This window comes from Papio anubis, chromosome X (genome assembly GCF_008728515.1).
Source record: "Papio anubis isolate 15944 chromosome X, Panubis1.0, whole genome shotgun sequence".
In the NCBI taxonomy this organism is placed as follows: domain Eukaryota; kingdom Metazoa; phylum Chordata; class Mammalia; order Primates; family Cercopithecidae; genus Papio; species Papio anubis.
The window spans coordinates 45,339,456-45,351,682 of NC_044996.1; the positions used below are offsets into that span (position 1 = coordinate 45,339,456).

At 43.7% G+C, this 12,227-nt stretch overlaps 1 protein-coding gene across 2 annotated transcripts in view; it reads right to left on the reverse strand.

Annotated features, from left to right (window-relative positions):
- The window catches only part of ATG4A (autophagy related 4A cysteine peptidase), a 73,517-nt gene that overhangs the window by 2,006 nt on the left and 59,284 nt on the right, over positions 1–12,227 (reverse strand). For both annotated transcript variants that reach the window (XM_003918125.3, XM_017954083.3), the window contains 2 exons: positions 2,680–2,825; positions 1,117–1,173 (listed from right to left, as the gene is read on the reverse strand). In XM_003918125.3, coding sequence (XP_003918174.2) covers positions 1,117–1,173; positions 2,680–2,825 — 203 coding nt within the window. The remainder of the gene's footprint in view (positions 1–1,116; positions 1,174–2,679; positions 2,826–12,227) is intronic.

Genomic DNA, 12,227 nt, shown 5'->3' on the forward strand with positions numbered 1-12,227 from the left:
TGAAGCATTGGCTCCAAAGAAATGTCAGTTAGTCAAATTAAATCTGTCCCAAGAGACTATTGCTACATATTGGCATGGTTTCAGTGGCAGTCCAACATGTATGGTATATATCCTAATTTAAATGGCATAGTCTTAGCTGGGCGCGGTGGCTCATGCCTGTAATCCCAGCACTTTGGAAGGCCGAGGTGGGCAGATCACCTGTGGTCAGGAGTTTGAGACCAACCTGGCCAATGTGGTGAAACCCTGTCTCTACTAAAAATACAAAAATTAGGCCGGGCGCGGTGGCTCACACTTGTAACCCCAGCACTTTGGGAGGCCGAGGCGGGCAGATCACGAGGTCAGGAGATCAAGATCATCCTAGCAAACATAGTGAAACCCCGTCTCTACTAAAAATACAAAAAATTAGCCGGGTGTGGTGGCGGGTGCCTGTAGTCCCAGCTACTCCAGAGGCTGAGGCAGGAGAATGGCGTGAACCTGGGAGGTGGAGCTTGCAGTGAGCGGAGATCATGCCACTGCACTCTAGCCTGGGTGACAGAGCGAGACTTTGTCTCAAAAAAAAAAAAAATTAGCTGGGTGTGGTGGTAGGCGCCTGTAATCCCAGCTACTCGGGAGGCTGAGGGAGGAGAATCGCTTGAACCTGGGAGACGGAGGTTGCCGTGCGCCCAGATCCCGCCACCACACTCCAGCCTGGGTGACAGAGCGAGACGTTGTCTCAAAAAATAATAATAATAAAATAAAATAAAAGGCATAGTCTTACCAGAAAATTCTCATTCCACCTTTAAATGTGACATAAATACAGCTTTGCTGCATTCTAAAATGTAAGTATTGCCTTTAGAAAATAATTCTCTATTAATGAGATAAAACATTAAGTTTCATCACCAAAAATATCACTCCCTTGACATGCTAAGGATACTTCAAACCAAAATTTTTGTTCAGTTCCCCCAAAGTTATGCACAATTCCCCACACCTTAATAGTTTCTTTGTTGCCTTAGTTTCTTTCTCTTGCAGTAAAGTCGTATCAGAGTAGGATTTTTTTTTTACTATGAAAAACAATCTTGAAAAGGAATAAAATTGAGTGACTTCATTTTTCAGACTAAGAAAAACATATAGCTTTACCTTCTGAACAAGGCTACACCAGTTATCAAAGTCTTTTTCTTCTTTGCAGAAAAATCCCTTAGGGAAAAGCAAAAGAACACAACTTAGAATTATCCTTGGTATTGCACAATGGAGCTGTTGGCCCAGAATTAGGATGTGGGCCAGTCTCTGTGGATGTGACTTCCCAGCAATAAAGGAGGAAGACTGCCTGGGCTTCTCTCTCTCCTAACTCATTCCCTTACCCAGACATACACATTACTCTCTCAAGTCTTGATCTCATTCTCACCCTTGCTCTCTGTCCCTTTCCCTCTTTCCTCATGCTGTGAGATATTTTAACTTGAAGATCATCTTCAAAGTGTAGGGTTAATTCCATTACTTTCAGTGTACAAAAATACACATCTCCAAAGAACATTCAATTAAGCCAACAAACAAAAGCCAAATAGTACTTTTAGCTAGAGGCAATACTTAAGAAGCTGGCATTGACTTTCAGGAAGTTATCTATGAGAATAGAGTGAACCACCAGTCTGCGCTTTCTCAACCTCAAAGCCATCCCAGAGTAGTGAAAGAATGGTTCACAAGAGGAGGACTCGCAGCTCTTGGTCACTGGTATACTGACAATTGGATTAAACTGGAGGAGAGGATGCAGACAGGCCTCAGAACCACTGGCTACTTCACAGGCAGATGCCCCTTCAGTGTGTGTAGACACCAATCATACTTCTGGCGGAAAACCCTGCAGCTTCCTAGATTGTGTGCACCCAGGGCATCTTGCTCCCTTATCTCTCCCTAGTGATATCCCATCTTCCTCCCTGTGCCTGGGTAGCAATAATTTGAGGACAAGAAGGAAACGGGGGAAAGATGATGATAATTAACATTTACAGAATGCTTACAATGTGCCAGGCCCAGTGCTAAGTGCCTTACATGCACTGCACCTCATACAGTCCCATAAGGAAGGAACTATTGTTTTCCTCATGTTAGAGATGAGAAGACCGAGGCTCAGAAAGATTCACTCCTCCTAAGTGCGTAGTTAGTGATATGGTTTGGCTGTGTCCTAACCCAAATCTCATCTTGAATTGTAATAATCCCCATGTGTCAAGGGTGGGACCAGGTAGAGATAACTGAATCATGGGGGTGGTTTCCCCCATACCGTCCTTGTGGTAGTGAATAAGGCTCATGAGATCTGATGGTTTTATAAATGGGAGTTTCCCTGCATAAGCTCTCTTGCCTGCCACCATGTAAGACACCCCTTTGCTCTTCCTTCATCTTCCACCATGATTGGGAGGCCTCCCCAGCCATGTGGAACCGTGAGTCAACTAAACGTCTTTCCTTTATAAATTACCCAGCCTCAGGTATGTCTTTATTAGCAGTGGGAGAACAGACTAATACAGTTAGTAAGAGGCAGAGCCAAGATTCCAACTGGAGCAGTTTGGCTTCAGGGTCCATTCCTTCCCCACTATATTCTACTGCCTCTAATGCAGATAGTGAGCAAACATACTCTTGCCTCCCTACCTAGCAATCTGGATAACTCCCAGGGAACCAATCTGTACACATCGTATCTCCTGGCCCACTCAACCTACGAATACCCACCAGTGCAACTGAAGGATCCAGGTTCAGGATGTTCATTCGCTGTGGGGACTGCAGGCAATGGAAAGTCTGGTCATTAACCGTTCCATTCTCTTCAGTGTCGACAAAGGTCTGGGTTGTGTGAGGGTCCAAGAAGATGAGCTCATCACCTGTTTTGAAGGAGATATGCTTAACCTTCAAAGGACTACCGGTCCTGGCCCCACTGCTGTCATTGGGAGAAGGCACTCTGGTTCTCTTAACCCCTCCCTTGGTGACAATGAGAATGGAATGACAGAAAGCCTGAAGCCAGGGTGAGCATGATTAAAGGAAGCCACTTGCGCCCAAATCTGATCATTCAATGAGAAGACATGCCCTACCATTTACATCTCCTCAAAGTCCAAGTCCAAAATGGAAAGTGACAGGTTTGAGAAAATGTGGGAATGAGAGACCACAGATGGCATGGCAGGCTCTGTGAGCAGCAGTAACAAAGAGGTGGTAGATGGGGTCACCAGGTCATGGGCCCAGGTACCATCAGGGAGCTTTCTGCCTCTTTTGACATTGGAAAGCATCTCAGGCTAGACCGCTGGTTCTTAGCCCCACGCTCAGAGAGCACCTCTGGTAAGGGAGGAGGTCCTGACCTTCAAAAGAAATGCTGACTTTTTATGGAATGGAAATGCTGACTCTTTATGGATGAGAAACCAGTGAGCTGACTTCGGGTCCTGATTAGCTAGCAAGCTAGTACTTATTAGCAAGTTAGTAAGTTTCTGTTAGAAAGCACTGCCTTCGTCACATTAACATCAGTACAGATACCGCTCACTTGGAAAATGCACTTTGAGATGACTGACCTTGACACAAGAGATATAGTCTATGCTTCATTAAATTGAAAAAGTCTAGGCCCAAAATGACATGGGAGGAGTTTAGGATAATAAAATTTCTGCTTTGACCTGATATTCAAAGGGCCGAGGGTCCCTCTACTGTTCATCAGCCACAGGCTGAGGAGGCAAAAGTGCCTACGAGGTACCCCAGCCTCGCTGTTGGGGCCTGAAGGCCATATGGTTCTCTGTATGCTCGGCTACATCAGGCGAGCAAGGAGAGATCTACCTGCTGCCAAAGACTGGGGTAGGGAAGGATGCCCCAAAGACTCCCTCCGAAATGGTATCCAGGATTGTGTTGGGCACATCCACATGTTTCTGTTGGCAAAGAATATGTTTGTTTCTGAAGTCTCTTGAAAGGTTTAACATTTTTCTATCATAAGCCAAGGACAAACCACTTAATTCACTCTGTCTTAATTTTCTTGTTTTTAAACTAGGGTCATTGGGCCTGTTCTACTTGCCTCATGGTATATTACAAGGACCAGAAGATTTCACCTCTGTGAAATGCTTAAAACACAACACAAATAGAAAGTGGCCAGAGAATTATTTTACTGCAAATCAACAGTATTTCCCTACAAATGTATGGTTAAGAGTATATAGAAATCAATCCCCCCATATGATTTGCTTTATGAAAGTCAAGGTAGATATTTTTCCCCTAGACCACAGGTAGGCAAGATCAGTGATATCGAAAAAGCCACAGATTACACTAAAGAGCAACCAAGATGGCTAGAAGGAAGCCTACCCAAGACCACAGAAAGGTCTGAGGGAAAGGAAGTTGTAGGCAAGAAAATAGAAAGCCAAAACAGGTTTAGAACTGAGTCATCTGCTGGGATGTTTGGAGTTAAGGTGTTGGGAATAATAACATCTTCTCTGACTCTGACTTGGACCTTTTCCCATGGGTGGTATGTCTGTGTGTGTGGATGTGCATGGAGTGGAGCTTTACGAGCTGCGTCTTTTTTTTTTTTTTTTTCGAGACAGGGTCTCCCCTCTGTGTGCTGGTTAATACTGAGTATCAACTTGACTGGATTGAAGGATGCAAAGTATTGATCCCAGGCGTGTCTGCAAGGGTGTTGCCAAAGGAGATTAACATTTGAGTCAGTGGGCTGGGAAAGGCAGACCCGTCCTTAATCTGGGTGGGCACAATCTAACCAGATGCCAGGGTGGCAGGCAGAAAAATGTGAAAAAGAGAGACGGCCCTAGCCTCCTAGCCTACATCTTTCTCCCATGCTGGATGCTTCCTGCCCTCAAACATTGGACTCCAAGTTCTTCAGTTTTAGAACTCAGACTGGCTGTCCTTCCTCCTCAGCCTGCAGATGGTCTATTGTGGGACCTTGTGATCATGTGAGTTAATACTTAATAAACTCATATATGTATATATATACAGTATTATATAAAGGGAATATATATATTATACAAATGGTTATATATTTTATATATATATATATTTTTTCCATTAGTTCTGTCCCTCTAGAGAATCCTGACTGATACAGATTTTGGTACCAGGAGTGGTTCTAGAGGAACAGAATATTAGGATGGAGTTCTTTCATTGGTTTTGGGGTTTCTGGAGTTGGCTACTTAATATGATTAGACCCAAAAATGCTAAGGACTCTACTTCTAATAGTATAGGGAATACTGATAGTCCTTGGTGTGGACTGTTTAGATAGTTATGCAAAATAATGCATTTGACACACCTGAATCATCGCTCATGAGAGGCAAGGAGTTCAGTGACTATACAAAATACAATTGACCATACGTGGAAAGCCAAGGAACATAATGAAGCTGGTTGGTTGCTCCTAAGTTCAGTGGACAAAGTGATGAAAGAAAATGAACTCAGGGATTCTAACTCCAGGCTTCAGAAGCAGATATTCAACCTAAAATCTGCTAAGATTGCCCTAAGTGAGAGTCTTATCTCCTGTAGAGAAAGAGCTGAAATTGTGGAAAAACAGACACAAGCTCTTATCATGCGAGTGACTGGCCTGCAACAAAAGATGCATGCACAGCCTTGCCAGGTGTCTACTGTTTAAAGTGAGGGCATTGATTGGAAAAGAATGGGACCCTGCAACTTGGAATGGGAATGTGTGGGTGGACCCTGATGAAGCTGGGGACACTGAGTTTGTAAACTCTGATGAACTTTTTTTGCCAGAAGAAACAGCTTCCCCATCTCCAGTAGTGGCAACATCCCCTCCCTGACCCATGCTGTCATCAGCCTTTCCACCTTTGACTGAGGAGATAAACCCTGCGCTGCCTCAAGCAACAGTGATGGCCCCCCCTGAGGCAGTTGCCAGGCAAGATAATGTGGATTCTCCTCAGGAGCCACCCCCAACACCTCTGTTTGCTTCCAGACTTTAGACTAAAGTCCTGGTGGGCTCCTGGAGGTGAGATTGAGAGTGTGACCCATGAGGAGGTGCACTATACTCAAAAAGAACTGCTTGAGTTTTCTAATTTATATAAACAGAAACCTGGAGAACAGGCATGGGCACGGATATTAAGGGTCTGGGATAATGGTGGAAGGAACACAGAGTTGGATCAGGCTGAATTTATTGATTTGGGCCCACTATGTTAGAGACTGCATTTAATGTTGCAGCTCGGGGAGTTATAAAAGGTTCTAAATAGCTTATCTGCTTGGTTAGCTGAAATATGGATTAAAAGATGGTCCACTGTAAGCGAGATGAAAATGCCTGATCTCCCTTAGTTTTATGTAGAGGAAGGGATCCAAAGGCTTAGGGAGATTGGGATGGTGGAGTGGATTAGTCACTTCAGACCTATTCACCCCAGCTGGGAGAGTCCAGAAGATATACCCTTGACCAATGCCTTGCAAAATAGATTTGTGAGGGCAGCACCTGCATCTTCGAAGAGTACTATAATTGCTCTTCTCTGTATGTCAGATCTAACAGTGGGAACTGCAGTCACTCAACTACAAAATTTAAATATAATGGGAATAATTGGATCCTGAGGTGGCAGGGGCCAAGTGGCAGCACTCAACCATCAAAGGCAAGGTGGGCGTAGCTACCGTAATGGACAGCAGAGTCAAAGCAATAGTCTGACTATTGCTTTCAGACTACTGCAATCACAACAGTCTGACTTGTGTAGAGCTCTGGCATTGGCTAATTAATCATGGTGTTCCTAGAAGTGAAATTGATAGGAAGCCTACTGCATTCCTACTTAATTTATATAAGCAGAAAACTTCTAGGTCAAATGCACAAAAGACTAATTTGAATTACAAAAACAGAGACTCACAGCCCATCCATCAATTTCCAGACTTGAGCCAGTTTACAGACCCAGAACCCCTTGAATGAAGGGGAGGCCAGGTCCCCTTGAGGAAGGACCTCACTATATTACTGACAATTTATGCAGTGAATCGTTCTCCCATCCTTCCCCAAGGAGACCTCCAGCCTTTTAGCAGGGTAACTGTGCAATGAGAAAAGAGAAATGATCAGATATTTCGGGGCTTACTGGACACTGGCTCTGAGCTGACACTGATTCCAGGGAACCCAAAACATCATTGTGGCCGGGCCATGTGGCTCAAGCCTGTAATCCCAGCATCATTTTAGAGAAATAGACGTAATATGGACTAGAATAAGAAGGAGATCGCAAGACCATCCTACAATATGGTGAAACCTCAGCTTTCTACTAAAATACAAAAACTAGCTATGGGTGGTGTGGCGGAAGCGCCGTAGTCCCAGCTACTCGTGAGTGGAGGGCAGGAGAATGCATGCAAACCCCTGAGGCGGAGGCTGCAGTGAGCTGAGATCCGCCACTGCACTCCAGCCTGGGCGTGCCAGAGCGAGACTCCATCTCAAAAACATCATTGTGGTCCTCCAGTTAAAGTAGGGGCTTATGGAGGTCAGGTAATCAATGGTGTTTTAGCTCAGGTGTGACTTACAATGGGCCCAGTGGGTCCCCAGACTCATCCCATGGTCATTTCCCCAGTGCCAGAATGCATAATTGGCATAGACATACTTAGCAGCTGGCAGAACCCCTACATTGGCTCCCTGACTGGTAGGGTGAGGGCTATTACGGTGAGAAAGGTCAAATGGAAGCCATTAGAGCCTCCTCTACCTAGGAAAACAGTAAATCAAAAACAATATTGCATCCCTTGAGGGAGTGCAGAGATTAGTGCCACCATCAAGGACCTGAAAGACACAGAGGTGGTGATTCCCACCACATCCCAGTTCAACTCTGTCATTTGGCCTGTGCAGAAGACAGATGGATCTTGGAGAATGACAGTGGATTACTGTAAGCTTAACCAAGTGGTGACTCCAATTGCAGCTGCTGTACCAGATGTAGCTTCATTGCTTGAGCAAATTAACGCATCTCCTGGTACCTGGTATGCAGCCATTGACTTAGCAAATGCCTTTTTCTCCATTCCTGTCCATAAGGCCCGCCAGAAGCAATTTGCCTTCAGCTGGCAAGGCCAGCAATATATCTTTACTGTCCTACCTCAGGGGCATATGAACTCTTCGTCTTTGTGTCATAATCTTATTTGGAGAGACCTTGATTGCTTTTCACTTCCACATTGGTCCATTACATTGATGACATTGTGCTGATTGGATCCAGTGAGCAAGAAGTAGCAAACACACTGGACTTATTGGTAAGACATTTGCCAATAATTTATTTCCCAGAAGTTGGGATAAATAAATCTGACTAAAATTCAGGGACCTTCTACCTCAGTAAAGTTTCTAGGGGTCCAGTGGTGTGGGGCCTGTCAAGATATTCTTTCTAAGGTGAAGGAAAAATTGCTGCAATTGGCCCCTCCTGCAACCAAGAAAGAGACACAATGCCTGCTGGGCCTATTTGGATTTTGGAGGCAACACATTTCTCATTTGGGTGTGTTACTCTGGCCCATTGAAGGGAAATCTTTCCAGTGGGCATAACTTCGAGCAGTGCACCTGATTGTGCACTTTGCATGGAAGGAGAAACGGCCACATGTGCGATTATATACTAATTCATGGGCTATAGTCAATGGTTTGACTGGATGGTCAGGGACTTGGAGGAAGCATGATTGGGAAATTGATGCCAAATTTGGGGAAGAGATATGTGGATGGACCTCTCTGAGTGGTCAAAAACTGTGAAGATATTTGTATGCCATGTGAGTACTCACCAATGAATGACCTCAGCAGAGGAGAATTTTAATAATCAAGTAGATAGGATGACCCATTCTGTGGACACCACTCAGCCTCTTTCCCCAGCTACCCGTGTCATCACCCAATGGGCCCATGAACAAAGTGGCCATGGTGGCAGGGATGGAGGTTACACATGGGTTCAGCAACATGGACTTCCACTCACCAAGGTTGACCTGGCTACGGCCGCTGCTGAGTGCCCAATTTGCCAGCAGCAGAGACCAACACGGAGCCCTCAATATGGCACCATTCCTCAGGGTGATCAGCCAGCTATCTGGTGGCAGGTTGATTATATTGGGCTTCTTCCAGCATGGAAAGGGCAGATATTTATTCTCACTGGAATAAACATTTAGTCTACATATGGGTTTACCTATCCTGTACGCAATGCTTCTGCCAAGACTCCCATCCATGGACTCACAGAATGCCTTATCCACCATCATGGTATTCCACACAGCTCTGACCAAGGTACTCACTTTATGGCTAAGAAAGTGTGGCAGTGGGCTCATTCTCATGGAATTCACTGGTCTTACCATGTTCCCCATCAGCCTTATCCAACATCATGGTATTCCAAACAGGCTCTGACCAAGGCACTCACTTTATGCCTAAGAAAGTGTGGCAGTGGGCTCATTCTCATGGAATTCACTGGTCTTACCATGCTTCCCATTAGCCTGAAGCAGCTGGATTGATAGAATGGTGGAATTTCATTTTGAAGTTACAATTACAATGCCAACTAGGTGACAATACTTTGTAGGGCTGGGGCAAAGTTTTCCAGAAGGCTGTGTAAGCTCCGAATTGGCATTCAATATATGGTACTCTTTCTCTCATAGCCGGGATTCACAGGTCCAGGAATCAAGGGGTGGAAGTGGAAGTGGCACCACTCACCATCGGCCCTAGTGATCCATTAGCAAAATTTTTTCTTCCTGTTCCCCTGACATTAAGTTCTGCTGGCCTAGAGGTCTTAGTCCCAGGGGAAGAAATGCTGCCACCAGGAGACACAACGACTCCATTAAATCAGAAGTTAAGATTGCCACGTGGATACTTTGGGCTCCTCTTACCTTTACATCAACAGGCTAATAAGGGAGTTACAGTGTTGGCTGGGGTGACTGACTCGGACTATCAAGATGAAATCAGTCTACTGCCCCACAATGGAGGTAAGAAAAAGTATGCATGGAATACAGGAGATCCATTTGGGTGTCTCTTAGTATTACCATGCCCTGTGATTAAGGTCAATGGGAAACTACAACAGCCCAATCCAGGCAGGACTACAAATGGCCCAGACCCTTCAGGAATGAAGGTTTGGGTCAATCCACCAGGAAAAAAAATCATGACCTGCTGAAGTGTTTATTGAAGGCAAAGGGAATACAGAATGGGTAGTAAAAGAAGGTAGTCATCAATACTAGCTACGACCACGTGACCAGCTACAGAAACGAGGACTGCAATTGTCATGAATATTTCCTCCTTCTTTTGTTAAAAACATGTTTGCTCATATATACACTTGTACTCAGAAGATATTCTCATTTTATATCCTTTCTCCTTTATCATGTGACATAAGATTTATTGACTTCACATCAGCATTTAAGTATTGTTAAGTTTATGTAATAGTGTTTGGGTTGGGGATTGGTGCGTGTCCAGTTGTACGAAGGATAGTTGTATTATGTTAGACAAATTATGACCTTATTATTGTCTTTATTTGAAGATGATGTATGATCTCAGGAGATGTATATGTGTACCAGTTGACAAGGGGTGGACTTGTGATGGTTAATACTGAGTGTTCACTTGACTGGATTGAAGGAGACAAAGTACTGATCCTGGGTGTGTCTGTGAGGGTGTTGCCAAAGGAGATTAACATTTGAGTCAGTGGGCTGGGGAAGGCAGACCCACTCTTAATCAGGTGGGCACAATCTAACCAGCTGCCAGGGCGGCAGGCAGAAAAATGTGAAAAACAGAGATGGGCCTAGCCTCCCAGCCTACATCTTTCTCCACGCTGGATGTTTCCTGCCCTCAAACATCAGACTCCAAGTTCTTCAGTTTTGGAAGTCAGACTGGCTGTCCTTGCTCCTCAGCCTACAGACGGCCTATTGTGGAACTTTGTGATCATATGAGTTAATACTTAATAAACTCCCCTTTATATATATTTTTATATTTATATATATGTGTGTGTGTGTGTGTCTGTGTGTGTATGTTACATACACAGACACACACACATATATATACACATATATATGTATATATATATTCCATTAGTTCTGGTCCTCTAGAGAACCCTGACTAATACGATCTGTCACCCAGGCTGGAGTGCAGTGGCACTATCTTGGCTCACTGCAGCCTTGACCTCCTGGGCTCAAGCAATCTGCTTGGAAGTAATCCCCATCTCAGCCTCCCAAGTAGCTGAGTCTATAGGCGTACACCACCACATCCAGCTAATTTTTTGTATGTTTGGTATAGACGGCATTTCACCATGTTGCCCAAGCTGGTGTCGAACTCCTGAGCTCAGGCGATCCACCAGCCTTGGCCTCCCAAAGTGCTGGGATTACAAGTGTGGGCCACCGCACCCAGCCACAAGCTGCATCATTTCTGAGAGTGCTTATAAGAGATACAGTACACTTAGGTAATGGCCTCTAGCTCCATCCATGTTGCTGCAGAGGACATGATTTCATTACTTTTTATGGCTACATAGTATTCCATGGTGTATATAACACATTTTATTTATCTATTTTATATATTTATATATAAAATATATAATACTTTGTATATGCATATGTAATACATTATATGTATTTTATATATACATTTTATTTATTTTATATATTTTTATACATTTATTTTATATATTTTTATATATACATTTATTTATATATACAATGTATTTTATATATACATTCATACATTTTACATATTTATAAAATGTATATGTAATACTTTGTATATGCATATGTAATACATTTTATATATTTTAATATATATTTTTAATATATAAAATGTATATGTAAGTATTTATATATATGTATAAATGTGTGTGTGTAGAAAGAGAGATAACACTCTTTGCAGAGTCTCTGGAATGGGACAACTATTTAGAAAATGGCAACTTGCATCTCTTCCCTCGCTTCAGATATTCTGCCAATCTGGACCACTCAACCTCAAACAGTAAGGGTGTGAGTCAGAAAAGGGGAGTCGGAGGGACTTAAAGCCCTCAAGTGAAGTTTGCACAAAGGACTTATAAAAGTTAACAGGCAAATGGGCACTATGTGAACCTCTGTCTTGGGGTATTAAAGAACTGAGGATTGCCCACATCTTTTTAATGAGTAGTCAAACTTCACAAAAGCTACTCTGACCCAGTGGCCTCAAGAAACAGGACGGCTACACCACCTTGGAGAAATTCTCTGGAGCTAACTTGGGATAGGGAGGCCAGGGCACCCAGGACTCACATACACTATTCACTGAGATTCCTCCAAAGTTATTTTCTAATCTGTTTCAAAGTTGTCCTCAAACACTGTTGTGGACTGAATGTTTATGTCTCCCTAAAATTCATATGTTGAAATCCTAACCCCCAATATGATGGTACTAGGAAGTGGGGCCTTTG